Source organism: Oncorhynchus tshawytscha, linkage group LG29 (assembly GCF_018296145.1).
Source record: "Oncorhynchus tshawytscha isolate Ot180627B linkage group LG29, Otsh_v2.0, whole genome shotgun sequence".
Classification (NCBI taxonomy): Eukaryota; Metazoa; Chordata; class Actinopteri; order Salmoniformes; family Salmonidae; genus Oncorhynchus; species Oncorhynchus tshawytscha.
The window spans coordinates 28855493-28873376 of record NC_056457.1 but is presented as its reverse complement, the minus strand read 5'-3'; the positions used below and the strand labels follow the sequence as shown (position 1 = coordinate 28873376).

The window sequence follows — 17884 nt, the reverse complement described above, 5'->3', positions numbered from 1 at the left end:
CCACCTCACACCTGTACTGTCCTCTATAACACCACCTCACACCTGTACTGTCCTCTATAACACCACCTCACACCTGTACTGTCCTCTATAACACCACCTCACACCTGTACTGTCCTCTATAACACCATCTCACACCTGTACCTCACACCTCACACCTGTACTGTCCTCTATAACACCACCACCCTGTCACACCTGTACTGTCCTCTATAACACCACCTCACACCTGTACTGTCCTACCTATAACACCACCTCACACCTGTACTGTCCTCTAACTAACACCACCTCACACCACTGTCCTCTATCAACACCACCACACCTGTACTGTCCTCTATAACACCACCTCACACCTGTACTGTCCTCTACCTATAACACCACCTCACACCTGTACTGTCCTACCTATAATACCACCTCACACCACCGTTCAACACCACCTCACACCTTTACTGTCCTCTATAACACCACCTCACACCTGTACTGTCCTCTATAACACCACCTCACACCTGTACTGTCCTCTATAACACCACCTCACACCTGTACTGTCCTCTATAACACCACCTCACACCTGAACTGTCCTCTAACTATAACACCACCTCACACCTGTACTGTCCTCTTCAACACCACCTCACACCTTATTGTCCTCTACCTATAATACCACCTCACACCTGTACTGTCCTCTACCTATAATACCACCTCACACCTGTACTAAACTCTTCAACACCACCTCACACCTTACTGTCCTCTTCAACACCACCTCACACCTGAACTGTCCTAACTATAACACCACCTTACACCTGTACTGTCCTCTTCAACACCACCTCACACCTGTACTGTCCTCTTCAACACCACCTCACACCTGTACTGTCCTCTACCTATATTACCACCTCACACCTGTACTGTCCTCTATAACACCACCTCACACCTGTACTGTCCTCTATAACACCACCTCACACCTGTACTGTCCTCTATAACACCACCTCACACCTGTACTGTCCTCTATAACACCACCTCACACCTGTACTGTCCTCTATAACACCACCTCACACCTGAACTGTCCCTAACTATAACACCACCTCACACCTGTACTGTCCTCTTCAACACCACCTCACACCTTTATTGTCCTCTACCTATAATACCACCTCACACCTGTACTGTCCTCTACCTATAATACCACCTCACACCTGTACTAAACTCTTCAACACCACCTCACACCTTTACTGTCCTCTTCAACACCACCTCACACCTGAACTGTCCTCTAACTATAACACCACCTTACACCTGTACTGTCCTCTTCAACACCACCTAACACCTGTACTGTCCTCTACCTATAATACCACCTCACACCTGTACTGTCCTCTATAACACCATCTCACACCTGTACTGGCCTCTACCTATAATACCACCTCACACCTGTACTGTCCTCTATAACACCACCTCACACCTGTACTGTCCTCTATAACACCACCTCACACCTGTACTGTCCTCTATAACACCACCACACACCTGTACTGTCCTCTATAACACCACCTCACACCTGTACTGTCCTCAATAACAACACCTCACACATGTACTGTCTTCTGCCTATAATACCACCTCACACCTGTATTGTCCTCTATAACACCACCTCACACCTGTACTGGCCTCTACCTATAATACCACCTCACACCTGTACTGTCCTCTATAACACCACCTCACACCTGTACTGTCCACTATAACACCATCTCACACCTGTACTGTCCTCTACCTATAAAACCACCTCACACCTGTACTGTCCTCTATAACACCACCTCACACCTGTACTGTCCTCTATAATATTACCTCACACCTGTACTATAATATTACCTCACACCTGTACTGTCCTCTATAACACCACCTCACACCTGTGTTGTCCCACCTCACACCTGTACTGTTCTCTATAATATTACCTCATACCTGTACTCTCCTCTATAACACCACCTCACACCTGTACTGTCCTCTATAACACCACCTCACACCTGTACTGTCCAGTACCTGTAACACCACCTAACACCTGTACTGTCCTCTATAACACCACCTCACACCTGTACTGTCCACTACCTGTAACACCACCTCACACCTGTACTGTCCTCTATAACACACCTCACACCTGTACTGTCCTCTATAACACCATCTCACACCTGTACTGTCCTCTACCTATAAAACCACCTCACACCTGTACTGTCCTCTATAACACCACCTCACACCTGTACTGTCCTCTACCTATAAAACCACCTCACACCTGTACTGTCCTCTATAACACCACCCCTCACCTGTACTGTCCACCTGTAACACCACCTCACACCTGTACTGTCCTCTATAACACCATCTCACACCTGTACTGTCCTCTACCTATAAAACCACCCTCACCTGTACTGTCCTCTCTATAACACACCTCACACCTGTACTGTCCTCTTCAACACCACCTCACACCTTTATTGTCCTCTATAACACCACCTCACACCTGAACTGTCCTCTATAACATCACCTCACACCTGTACTGTCCTCTATAACACCACCTCACACCTGTACTGTCCTCTATAATATTACCTCACACCTGTACTGTCCTCTATAATATTACCTCACACCTGTACTGTCCTCTATAACACCACCTCACACCTGTGTTGTCCTCTATAATATTACCTCACACCTGTACTGTTCTCTATAATATTACCTCATACCTGTACTGTCCTCTATAACACCACCTCACACCTGTACTGTCCTCTATAACACCACCTCACACCTGTACTGTCCAGTACCTGTAACACCACCTAACACCTGTACTGTCCTCTATAACACCACCTCACACCTGTACTGTCCACTACCTGTAACACCACCTCACACCTGTACTGTCCTCTACAACACCACCCCTCACCTGTACTGTCCACTACCTGTAACACCACCTCACACCTGTACTGTCCTCTATAACACAATCTCACACCTGTAATGTCCTCTATAACACCATCTCACACCTGTACTGTCCTCTACCTATAAAACCACCTCACACCTGTACTGTCCTCTATAACACCATCTCACACCTGTACTGTCCTCTACCTATAAAACCACCTCACACCTGTACTGTCCTCTATAACACCATCTCACACATGTACTGTCCTCTACCTATAAAACCACCCCTCACCTGTACTGTCCTCTAACTATAACACCACCTCACACCTGTACTGTCCTCTTCAACACCACCTCACACCTTTATTGTCCTCTATAACACCACCTCACACCTGAACTGTCCTCTATAACACCACCTCACACCTGTACTGTCCTCTATAACACCACCTCACACCTGTACTGTCCTCTACCTATAATACCACCTCACACCTGTACTGTCCCGTTCAACACCACCTCACACCTTTACTGTCCTCTATAACACCACCTCACACCTGTACTGTCCTCTATAACACCACCTCACACCTGTACTGTCCTCTATAACACCACCTCACACCTGTACTGTCCTCTATAACACCACCTCACACCTGAACTGTCCTCTAACTATAACACCACCTCACACCTGTACTGTCCTCTTCAACACCACCTCACACCTTTATTGTCCTCTACCTATAATACCACCTCACACCTGTACTGTCCTCTACCTATAATACCACCTCACACCTGTACTAAACTCTTCAACACCACCTCACACCTTTACTGTCCTCTTCAACACCACCTCACACCTGAACTGTCCTCTAACTATAACACCACCTTACACCTGTACTGTCCTCTTCAACACCACCTCACACCTGTACTGTCCTCTTCAACACCACCTCACACCTGTACTGTCCTCTACCTATATTACCACCTCACACCTGTACTGTCCTCTATAACACCACCTCACACCTGTACTGTCCTCTATAACACCACCTCACACCTGTACTGTCCTCTATAACACCACCTCACACCTGTACTGTCCTCTATAACACCACCTCACACCTGTACTGTCCTCTATAACACCACCTCACACCTGAACTGTCCTCTAACTATAACACCACCTCACACCTGTACTGTCCTCTTCAACACCACCTCACACCTTTATTGTCCTCTACCTATAATACCACCTCACACCTGTACTGTCCTCTACCTATAATACCACCTCACACCTGTACTAAACTCTTCAACACCACCTCACACCTTTACTGTCCTCTTCAACACCACCTCACACCTGAACTGTCCTCTAACTATAACACCACCTTACACCTGTACTGTCCTCTTCACCACACCACCTCACACCTGTACTGTCCTCTATAACACCATCTCACACCTGTACTGGCCTCTACCTATAATACCACCTCACACCTGTACTGTCCTCTATAACACCACCTCACACCTGTACTGTCCTCTATAACACCACCTCACACCTGTACTGTCCTCTATAACACCACCACACACCTGTACTGTCCTCTATACCTCACACCACCTCACACCTGTACTGTCTTCTGCCTATAATACCACCTCACACCTGTATTGTCCTCTGTAACACCACCTCACACCTGTACTGGCCTCTACCTATAATACCACCTCACACCTGTACTGTCCTCTATAACACCACCTCACACCTGTACTGTCCACTATAACACCATCTCACACCTGTACTGTCCTCTACCTATAAAACCACCTCACACCTGTACTGTCCTCTATAACACCACCTCACACCTGTACTGTCCTCTATAATATTACCTCACACCTGTACTGTCCTCTATAATATTACCTCACACCTGTACTGTCCTCTATAACACCACCTCACACCTGTGTTGTCCTCTATAATATTACCTCACACCTGTACTGTTCTCTATAATATTACCTCATACCTGTACTCTCCTCTATAACACCACCTCACACCTGTACTGTCCTCTATAACACCACCTCACACCTGTACTGTCCAGTACCTGTAACACCACCTAACACCTGTACTGTCCTCTATAACACCACCTCACACCTGTACTGTCCACTACCTGTAACACCACCTCACACCTGTACTGTCCTCTATAACACAATCTCACACCTGTAATGTCCTCTATAACACCATCTCACACCTGTACTGTCCTCTACCTATAAAACCACCTCACACCTGTACTGTCCTCTATAACACCATCTCACACCTGTACTGTCCTCTACCTATAAAACCACCTCACACCTGTACTGTCCTCTATAACACCACCCCTCACCTGTACTGTCCACTACATGTAACACCACCTCACACCTGTACTGTCCTCTATAACACCATCTCACACCTGTACTGTCCTCTACCTATAAAACCACCTCACACCTGTACTGTCCTCTAACTATAACACCATCTCACACCTGTACTGTCCTCTTCAACCCACCTAACACCACCTCACACCTGTACTGTCCTCTATAACACCACCTCACACCTGTACTGTCTTCTATTACACCACCTCACACCTGTATTGTCCTCTATAACACCACCTCACACCTGTACTGTCCCTCTATAATACCACCTCACACCTGTACTGTCCTCTATAACACCACCTCACACTTTGTACTGTCCTCTTAACACCACCTCACACCTGTACTGTCCTCTAACTATAACACCACCTACACCTGTACTGTCCTCTTCAACACCACCTCACACCTGTACTGGCCTCTACCTATAACACCACCTCACACCTGTACTGTCCTACCTATAATACCACCTCACACCACTGTCCTCTACCTATAATGCCACCTCACACCTGTACTGTCCTCTATAACACCATCTCACACCCTGGCCTCTACCTATAATACCACCTCACACCTGTACTGTCCTCTATAACACCACCTCACACCTGTACTGTCCTCTATAACACCACCTACACCTGTACTGTCCTCTATAACACCACCTCACACCTGTACTGTCCTCAATAACAACACCTCACACATGTACTGTCTTCTGCCTATAACACCACCTCACACCTGTATTGTCCTCTATAACACCACCCCTCACCTGTACTGTCCACTACCTGTAACACCACCTCACACCTGTACTGTCCTCTATAACACAATCTCACACCTGTACTGTTCTCTACCTATAAAACCACCTCACACCTGTACTGTCCTCTATAACACAATCTCACACCTGTACTGTCCTCTATAACACCATCTCACACCTGTACTGTTCTCTACCTATAAAACCACCTCACACCTGTACTGTCCTCTATAACACCATCTCACACCTGTACTGTCCTCTATAACACCACCTCACACCTGTACTGTACTTATAACACCACCTCACACCTGTACTGTCCTCTACCTATAAAACCACCTCACACCTGTACTGTCCTCTATAACACCACCACCTGTCTGTCCTCTACAACACCACCTCACACCTGTACTGTCCTCTATAACACCACCTCACACCTGTACTGTCCTCTAACACCACCTCACACCTGTACTGTCCTCTATAACACCACCTTACACCTGTACTGTCCTCTATAATACCACCTCACACCTGTACTGTCCTCTACCTATAATACCACCTCACACCTGTACTGTCCTCTACCTATAATACCACCTCACACCTGTACTGTCCTCTATAACACTACCTCACACCTGTACTGTCCTCTATAACACCACCTCACACCTGTTCTGTCCTCTATAACACCACCTCACACCTGTACTGTCCTCAATAACACCACCTCACACCTGTACTGTCTTCTATTACACCACCTCACACCTGTATTGTCCTCAATAACACCACCTCACACCTGTACTGTCCTCTATAATACCACCTCACACCTGTACTGTCCTCTATAACACCACCTCACACCTTTATTGTCCTCTGTAACAACACCTCACACTTGTACTGTCCTCTTCAACACCACCTCACACCTTTACCTATAACACCCCCTCACACCTGTAGTGTCCTCTATAACACCACCTCACACCTGTACTGTCCTCTATAACACCACCTCACACCTGTACTGTCCTCTATAACACCACCTCACACCTGTACTGTCCTCTATAACACCACCTTACACCTGTACTGTCCTCTACCTATAATACCACCTCACACCTGTACTGTCCACTATAACACCACCTCACACCTGTACTGTCCTCTTCAACACCACCTCACACCTTTATTGTCCTCTATAACACCACCTTACACCTGTACTGTCCTCTACCTATAATACCACCTCACACCTGTACTGTCCTCTATAACACCACCTCACACCTGTACTGTCCTCTTCAACACCACCTCACACCTTTATTGTCCTGTATAACACCACCTCACACCTGTACTGTCCTCTATAACACCACCTCACACCTGTACTGTCCTCTATAACACCACCTCACACCTGTACTGTCCTCTATAACACCACCTCACACCTGTACTGTCCTCTATAACACCACTCACACCTGAACTGTCCTCTAACTATAACACCACCTCACACCTGTACTGTCCTCTTCAACACCACCTCACACCTTATTGTCCTCTATAACACCACCTCACACCTGAACTGTCCTCTATAACACCACCTCACACCTGTACTGTCCTCTATAACACCACCTTACACCTGTACTGTCCTCTATAATACCACCTCACACCTGTACTGTCCTCTACCTATAATACCACCTCACACCTGTACTGTCCTCTACCTATAATACCACCTCACACCTGTACTAAACTCTTCAACACCACCTCACACCTTTAATGTCCTCTTCAACACCACCTCACACCTGAACTGTCCTCAAACTATAACACCTCACACCTGTACTGTCCTCTTCAACACCACCTCACACCTGTACTGTCCTCTTCAACACCACCTCACACCTGTACTGTCCTCTATATACACCACCTCACACCTGTACTGTCCTCTATAACACCACCTCACACCTGTACTGTCCTCTATAACACCACCTCACACCTGTACTGTCCTCAATAACAACACCTCACACCTGTACTGTCTTCTGCCTATAACACCACCTCACACCTGTACTGTCCTCTATAACACCATCTCACACCTGTACTGGCCTCTACCTATAATACCACCTCACACCTGTACTGTCCTCTATAACACCACCTCACACCTGTACTGTCCTCTATAACACCACCTCCACCTGTACTGTCCTCACACCCACCACACACCTGTACTGTCCTCTATAACACCACCTCACACCTGTACTGTCCTCAATAACAACACCTCACACATGTACTGTCTTCTGCCTATAACACCACCTCACACCTGTATTGTCCTCTATAACACCACCTCACACCTGTACTGGCCTCTACCTATAATACCACCTCACACCTGTACTGTCCTCTATAACACCACCTCACACCTGTACTGTCCACTATAACACCATCTCACACCTGTACTGTCCTCTATAACACCACCTCACACCTGTACTGTCCTCTATAACACCACCTCACACCTGTACTGTCCTCTATAATATTACCTCACACCACCTCACCTCACACCTGTACTGTCCTCTATAACACCACCTCAAACCACCTATTACCTCACACCTGTACTGTTCTCTATAATATTACCTCATACCTGTACTGTCCTCTATAACACCACCTCACACCTGTACTGTCCTCTATAACACCACCTCACACCTGTACTGTCCAGTACCTATAACACCACCTCACACCTGTACTGTCCTCTATAACACCACCTCACACCTGTACTGTCCTCTATAACACCACCACACACCTGTACTGTCCTCTATAACACCACCTCACACCTGTACTGTCCTCTACCTATAACACCACCTCACACCTGTACTGTCCTCTGCCTATAACACCACCTCACACCTGTATTGTCCTCTATAACACCACCTCACACCTGTACTGTCCTCTACCTATAATACCACCTCACACCTGTACTGTCCTCTATAACACCACCTCACACCTGTACTGTCCACTATAACACCACCTCACACCTGTACTGTCCTCTATAACACCACCTCACACCTGTACTGTCCTCTATAACACCACCTCACACCTGTACTGTCCTCTATAACACCACCTCACACCTGTATTGTCCTCTATAACACCACCTCACACCTGAACTGTCCTCTAACTATAACACCACCTCACACCTGTACTGTCCTCTTCAACACCACCTCACACCTTTATTGTCCTCTATAACACCACCTCACACCTGAACTGTCCTCTATAACACCACCTCACACCTGTACTGTCCTCTACCTATAAAACCACCCCTCACCTGTACTGTCCTCTAACTATAACACCACCTCACACCTGTACTGTCCTCTTCAACACCACCTCACACCTTTATTGTCCTCTATAACACCACCTCACACCTGAACTGTCCTCTATAACATCACCTCACACCTGTACTGTCCTCTATAACACCACCTCACACCTGTACTGTCCTCTACCTATAATACCACCTCACACCTGTACTGTCCTCTTCAACACCACCTCACACCTTTACTGTCCTCTTCAACACCACCTCACACCTGAACTGTCCTCTAACTATAACACCACCTTACACCTGTACTGTCCTCTTCAACACCACCTCACACCTGTACTGTCCTCTTCAACACCACCTCACACCTGTACTGTCCTCTACCTATAATACCACCTCACACCTGTACTGTCCTCTACCTATAATACCACCTCACACCTGTACTGTCCTCTACCTATAATACCACCTCACACCTGTACTGTCCTCTATAACACCATCTCACACCTGTACTGGCCTCTACCTATAATACCACCTCACACCTGTACTGTCCTCTATAACACCACCCTCACACCTGTACTGTCCTCTATAACACCACCTCACACCTGTACTGTCCTCTATAACACCACCTCACACCTGTACTGTCCTCTATAACACCACCTCACACCTGTACTGTCCTCTATAACAACACCTCACACATGTACTGTCTTCTGCCTATAACACCACCTCACACCTGTATTGTCCTCTATAACACCACCTCACACCTGTACTGGCCTCTACCTATAATACCACCTCACACCTGTACTGTCCTCTATAACACCACCTCACACCTGTTCTGTCCTCTATAACACCACCTCACACCTGTACTGTCCAGTACCTGTAACACCACCTCACACCTGTACTGTCCTCTATAACACCACCTCACACCTGTACTGTCCACTACCTGTAACACCACCTCACACCTGTACTGTCCTCTATAACACCACCCCTCACCTGTACTGTCCACTACCTGTAACACCACCTCACACCTGTACTGTCCTCTATAACACAATCTCACACCTGTACTGTCCTCTATAACACCATCTCACACCTGTACTGTTCTCTACCTATAAAACCACCTCACTCCTGTACTGTCCTCTATAACACCATCTCACACCTGTACTGTCCTCTACCTATAAAACCACCTCACACCTGTACTGTCCTCTATAACACCATCTCACACCTGTATTGTCCTCTACCTATAAAACCACCTCACACCTGTACTGTCCTCTATAACACAATCTCACACCTGTACTGTCCTCTATAACACCATCTCACACCTGTACTGTTCTCTACCTATAAAACCATCTCACACCTGTACTGTCCTCTATAATATTACCTCACACCTGTACTGTCCTCTATATTACCTCACACCTGTACTGTCCACTATAATATCACCTCACACTAGTGACCGTCAGCATCCATAATCATCCTTACTATTCCACTTTGTGGAAAACAACATTGAGCCACTGACGTGGCCCCCCGCTGCTCATAAGGACTGTCTACCTGTGTAAGAACGCTTTTCCTCGACTACAGCTCAGCTCTCAACACCAGAGTGCCATCCAAGCTCATCACTAAGCTCAGGGCCCTGGCTCTGATCCCCGCCCTATGCACCTTGGTCCTAGACTTTCTGATGTTCCAATCCCAGATGTTGAAGGTAGGCAACAACAGGTCCGCCGTTGCTGATCCTCAACACAGGGTCCCCACAAAGGTCCGTGCTCAGCCCCGCACGTCTCCAACTCAATCATTAAATTTGCTGTTGACACAACAGTGGTAGGCCTGAATACCAACAACGACGAGACAGCCTACAGGGAGGTGAAAGCACTGGCGGAGAGGTGCAAGGAAAATAACCTCTCAATGTCAACAATATACAGGAGCTGATAGTGGACTACAGGAGACAGCAGAGAGAGCATCAACGTGGATGGGGCTGACAGTCGCAACTCAACAATTATATATGTGGTATTTGCCAAGCGCACTGTCCAAATTGCGGGCCCTTCTGACTGTAGGCAATGCGACTTAAAACAATCCCAAGTTCATCCTCTGTCACCAAATCATGCTTTCTGATGTAGTAGCTTGTTTTTTATTGACTTTATTTATTTCTGTATGGAGGAGAGGCTAGCATTAGCATTAGCATTATCATCAGCATTAGCATTATCATTAGCGTTATCATCATCATTATCATTAGCATCATCATTAGCATGATCATAAGCGTCATCATTATCATCAGCATCATCATTAGCATTAGCATCATCATTAGCATTATCATCAGCATCATCATTGGCATTAGTGGCGCTAACGGCTACATAAAGACATAAAGCTCATATAGGTTGTTTCCTCTTCAGAATGTTTGTTGATTTTTGGTCAATTGCACATTACTGTTTGAATAAATCATGATAGGAAAATGTAAAGAAAATCGGGAAACAAACGTCATCAGGTAAACCAATTTCATTGGTTCCCTTGCAACCAATTAAAAATGCAAATCCAAATCAAACAGTCGCAAAAGAAAAAGTACCCTGCTCTGAACCTTAGTCACTGTTACTAGCCGGTTACCACACGGTACTCTACCCTGCACCTTAGAGACTTCTGCCCTATGTACAGTGGGGAGAACAAGTATTTGATACACTGCCGATTTTGCAGGTTTTCCTACTTACAAAGCATGTAGAGGTCTGTCATTTTTATGATAGATACACCTCAACTGTGAGAGACGGAATCTAAAACAAAAATCCAGAAAATCACATTTTTAAGTAATTAATTTGCATTTTATTGCATGACATAAGTATTTGATACATCAGAAAAGCAGAACTTAATATTTGGTATAGAAACCTTTGTTTGCAATTACAGAGATCATATGTTTCCTGTAGTTCTTGACCAGGTTTGCACACACTGCAGCAGGGATTTTGGCCCACTCCTCCATACAGACCTTCTCCTGATCCTTCAGGTTTCGGGGCTGTCGCTGGGCAATACGGACTTTCAGCTCCCTCCAAAGATTTTCTATTGGGTTCAGGTCTGGAGACTGGATAGGCCACTCCAGGACCTTGAGATGCTTCTTACGGAGCCACTCCTTAGTTGCCCTGGCTGTGTGTTTCGGGTCGTTGTCATGCTGGAAGACCCAGCCACGACCCATCTTCAATGCTCTTACTGAGGGAAGGAGGTTGTTGGCCACGATCTCGCGATACATGGCCCCATCCATCCTCCCCTCAATACGGTGCAGTCGTCCTGTCCCCTTTGCAGAAAAGCATCCCCAAAGAATGATGTTTCCACCTCCATGCTTCACGGTTGGGATGGTGTTCTTGGGGTTGTACTCATCCTTCTTCTTCCTCCAAACACGGCGAGTGGAGTTTAGACCAAAAAGCTCTATTTTTTGTCTCATCAGACCACATGACCTTCCCCCATTCCTCCTCTGGATCATCCAGATGGTCATTGGCAAACTTCAGACGGGCCTGGACATGCGCTGGCTTGAGCAGGGGGACCTTGCGTGCGCTGCAGGATTTTAATCCATGACGGCGTAGTGTGTTACTAATGGTTTTCTTTGAGACTGTGGTCCCAGCTCTCTTCAGGTCATTGACCAGGTCCTGCCGTGTAGTTCTGGGCTGATCCCTCACCTTCCTCATGATCATTGATGCCCCCCGAGGTGAGATCTTGCATGGAGCCCCAGACTGAGGGTGATTGACCGTCATCTTGAACTTCTTCCATTTTCTAATAATTGCGCCAACAGTTGTTGCCTTCTCACCAAGCTGTTTGCCCATTGTCCTGTAGCCCATCCCAGCCTTGTGCAGGTCTATAATTGTATCCCTCATGACCTTTACACAGCTCTCTGGTCTTGGCCATTGTGGAGAGGTTGGAGTCTGTTTGATTGAGTGTGTGGACAGGTGTCTTTTATACAGGTAACGAGTTCAAACAGGTGCAGTTAATACAGGTAATGAGTGGAGAACAGGAGGGATTCTTAAAGAAAAACTAACAGGTCTGTGAGAGCCAGAATTCTTACTGGTTGGTAGGTGATCAAATACTTATGTCATGCAATAAAATGCTAATTAAGTATTTAAAAATTATACAATGTGATTTTCTGGATTTATGTTTTAGATTCCGTCTGTCACAGTTGAAGTGAACCTATGATAAAAATTACAGACCTCTACATGCTTTGTAAGTAGGAAAACCTGCAAAATCGGCAGTGTATCAAATACTTGTTGACCCCACTGTACATAGTCATTGAACACTGTTCACTTTAATAACGTTTACATGCTGTTTTCACCCACTTTATTCTGTATGTATATACTGTGTTCTAGTCATGCTGTTTTCACCCACTTTATTCTGTATGTATATACTGTGTTCTAGTCATGCTGTTTTTACCCACTTTATATGTACAGTGCCTTCAAGAAAGTATTCATACTCCTTGACATTTTGTTGTTATAGCTTGAATTCAAAATGGATTAAATATATTTTCTCTCACCCATCTACACAAAATACCCCATAATGACAAAGTGAAAACATGTTTTTAACATTTTTGCAAATGTATTGAAACTTAAATACAGAAATATCTCATTTACATAAATATTCACACCCGATACTTTGTAGAAGCATCTTTGTCAGTGATTACAGCTGTGAGTCTTTCTGGGTAAGTCTCTAACAGCTTTCCCCACCTGGATTGTGCAACATTTGCCCATTATTCTTTTCAAAATCATTCAAGCTCTGTCAAATTGGTTGTTGATCATTGCCAGACAACCATTTTCAGGTCTTGCCATAGATTTACAAGTAGATTTAAATCAAAACTGTAATGCGGCCACTCAGGAACATTCACTGTCTTCTTGGTAAGCAACTCCAGTGTAGATTTGGCTTAGTATTTTAGGTTATTGCCCTGTTGAAAGGTTAATTGATCTCACAGTGAATGGTGGAAAGAAGACTAAACCAAGTTTTCCTCTAGGTTTTTGCCTGTGCTTAGCTCCATTCTGTTTATTTTTATCCTGAAAAAGTCCTTAACGATTACAAGCATACCCATAACATGATGCAGTCACCACTATTCTTGAAGCGGTACTCAGTAATGTGTTTCATTGGATTTGCCCCAAACATAATACTTTGTATTCAGGACAAAAAGTTAATTGCTTTGCCACATTTTTTGCAGTATTACTTTCGTGCCTCGTTACAAACAGGATGCATGTTTTGGAATATTTGTATCTGTACAGGCTTCCTTCTTTTCACTCTGTCAGTTAGGTTAGTATTGTGGAGTAATTACACAGTTTTCTCCTATCACAGCCATTAAACTCTGTAAATGTTTTAAATTCACCATTGGCCTCATGGTGAAATCGCTGAGTGGTTTCCTTCTTCTCTGACGACTGAGTTCGGGAAGGATGCCTGTATTGATACTCCATCCATTTATTTAGAATTTAAGGCCCACTTAACCAGCATGGCTACCACAGCATTCTGTAGCGATACGCCATCCCATCTGGTTTGCACTTAGTGGGACTATCATTTGTTTTTCAACAGGACAATGACCCAACACACCTCCAGGCTGTGTAAGGGCTATTTTACCAAGAAGGAGAGTGATGGAGTGCTGCATCAGATGACCTGGCCTCCACAATCACCCGACCTCAACTCAATTGAGATGGTTTGGGATGAGTTGGACCGCAGAGTGAAGGAAAAGCAGCCAACAAGTGCTCAGCATATGTGGGAACTCCTTCAAGACCGTTGGAAAAGCATTCCAGGTGAAGCTGGATGAAAGAATGCCAAAAGTGTGCAAAGCCGTCAAGGCAAAGGGTGGCTACTTTGAAGAATCTCAAATATAAAATATATTTTGATTTGTTTAACACTTTTTCGGGTTACTACATGATTCCGTATGTGTTATTCCATAGTTTTCACGTCTTCACTATTATTCTACAATGTAGAAAATAGTAAAAATAAAGAAACTCCGTTGAGTAGGTGTGTCCAAACGTTTGACTGTTACTGTATATATACAGGACACTGACATAGCTCGTTCTGATATTTCTCAATTTCGTAAATGTTTACCTTTTTTCATTATGTGTGTATTGTATTACTAGGTATTACTACACTGTTGGAGCTAGAAACAAGAGCATTTCCCTGCACCTGCAAATCTGTGTACAAGACCAATACATTTTTATTTGATTTTATTTGACAGGCACCCCCGACATCTACCTTTGTTGGTTTCAGTAAGATGGAAGTGTGCTAGTTTACAACCCTTAACATGGCTCATGAGACTGTGTGTGTTTTATTTATTTTACCTTTATTTAACTAGGCAAGTCAGTTAAGAACAAATTCTTATTTTCAATGACGGCCTAGGAACAGTGAGTTAACTGCCTGTTCAGGGGCAGAACAACAGATTTGTACCTTGTCAGCTCGGGGGTTTGAACTTGCAACCTTCCAGTTACTAGTCCAAAGCTCTAACCACTAGACTATCCTTCCGTGTACATGGCATCAGACACATTATCACTCTGCCTTGTCAGTATTGACGGTAATTAGCTGAGTGTGATGTTGATACACAAGCTGTTACCTGAAGTGCCAAAACAGACATACACACTCCAAACACGTGTACCCGAAGTGCCAAAACAGAAATACACACTCGAAACATGAGTATCTCAATAGTTTAAGGCGCTTCCTCTCCTTATCGCCTTTTTTTATTCATTTGCGCTGGTGTAAAAATGCTGGTGATCACAATCTGGTCTAACAGTCTTCTCCCTCACCCCCCTCACTCTCTCTCAGGATCTTCTCCAGTATGGGCCCTCTGACCAGTGCATCCACCGTTGCTGCACTCCTCAGCCAGCCTGCCCCGTCCATCAAGACTCCCTCCATCCCTCCCCCGGTCCTCTCTGACCCTTCCTCCTCCCCATCGCCCTCCTCCTCGGCTGCAGCAGACCGCAGAGCATCCAGTATTGCAGCTCTGAGGCTGAAGGCTAAAGAGCACTCTGCCCAGATCCACATACTGCCCAGCAGAGCTCCAGGGAAGGAGGTGTGCTGAATAGCTGTTATCCCAACCTTTTCTCTCTCTCCTGGGCTTTTGTCCCTCACCTGTCCCCCTCTTACCTCTCATACCTCTGCAGTGGTGTGGTGGGTGGATCCAACCCTTATCTCTAACCTCTGATCTTCTAACTTCCCCACCCCTTCCCCATAATTCTTAGCCCCAAACAAAAAGCACAACCAAATTCAAAGAGCACTGGCAAACCGGAGCGCTGTGTGTGTGTGTGTGTGTGTGTGTGTGTGTGTGTGTGTGTGTGTGTGTGTGTGTGTGTGTGTGTGTGTGTGTGTGTGTGTGTGTGTGTGTGTGTGTGTGTGTGTGTTAATGCGTGTGTTTGTGTGTGTGTGAAAGCATCATCATCATCACCCCTCCAGGTCTCCTGATTGAACTTATTCCTTAGCTATAGATCCATTTCACCAAGAATCCCCTGACACACACACACCAACAAACCTCCATACTGTGTTAACCCCTTCTCTAGCTCATGCTTCCTGTTTCACTAAGTCCACTTTTTTGTGACAAATTAAAAACTCAGGGGGGTCAACTCCATGACACCTGCTGCTTGGACACGGACACACACGAACACGCACACACACACACACACACACACACACACACACACACACACACACACACACACACACACACACACACACACATTCTTTCTCGAGTCCAGAGAAAGAGCAAGTACCAGAACTAAAAACAGTTAATTCAGTGGACCACGTGAACCCAGTGCCAAAGCAGAGTCTGAGGTCTACATCCAAGCCAAAGCAACCTGTCCACAGACCTTCCTGTCCTACTCTGCAACCCAACCTGAACCTACTGGCTCAATCTAACCTGCATCAAGTTTGTTCTTCTGTCTTCCTTTTCAGTTCCCAACATCATTAAGCAGCACACGATTGATCATTTTGGAGTAAACAAAATATACTTTTCAGGCTTTCGGCAAATTGAGTTTTAATTTATGGACAAATTACGTACATTTTAGATTCTATCCAGTGTCTCTTATGGCTGAACTGAGAAAGAAAAGTAAACTGGTGTAAATATTATTGTAAAAAAAATGAGGGGGGAAAACTAACAAAAAACATAATGTTCAAAACATAGCCTATTTGAAAAGAGACCATGCTTGAGAAGTTGCACTTGGTGTAAAGTTGTATGGATTTAAACGTGGCCCTGAGAGGTCCCCCATGGTTATGAGCTATCATAGGTTTTTACATTATAATTTATGTCAAAACTGTTCCCCAACAGGGCAGGGTGTCATGGAAACATGTTCCCAACAGGGCAGGGTGTCATGGAAACATGTTCCCAACAGGGCAGGGTGTCATGGAAACATGTTCCCAACAGGGCAGGGTGTCATGGAAACATGTTCCCAACAGGGCAGGGTGTCATGGAAACATGTCAGGGTGGAAACATGTTCCCAACAGGGCATGGAAACATGTGTCATGGAAACATGTTCCCAACAGGGCAGGGTGTCATGGAAACATGTTCCCAACAGGGCAGGGTGTCATGGAAACATGTTCCCAACAGGGCAGGGTGTCATGGAAACATGTTCCCAACAGGGTTCCCAAGCAGGGTCATGGAAACATGTCATGGAAACATGTTCCCAACAGGGCAGGGTGTCATGGAAACATGTTCCCAACAGGGCAGGTCATGGAAACATGTTCATGGAATGGAAACATGTTCCCAACAGGGCAGGGTGTCATGGAAACATGTT

General features: G+C 45.5%; 1 protein-coding gene across 1 annotated transcript in view; it reads left to right on the top strand.

The window, feature by feature from the left end:
- LOC112227520 (aristaless-related homeobox protein) overlaps positions 1 to 17563 on the top strand; it is a 29356-nt gene extending 11793 nt beyond the window's left edge. The window contains exon 5 of the mRNA XM_024392325.2: positions 15924 to 17563. Coding sequence (XP_024248093.2) covers positions 15924 to 16179 — 256 coding nt within the window. The 3' untranslated portion in view covers positions 16180 to 17563. The remainder of the gene's footprint in view (positions 1 to 15923) is intronic.
- Positions 17564 to 17884: the final 321 nt, after the last annotated feature.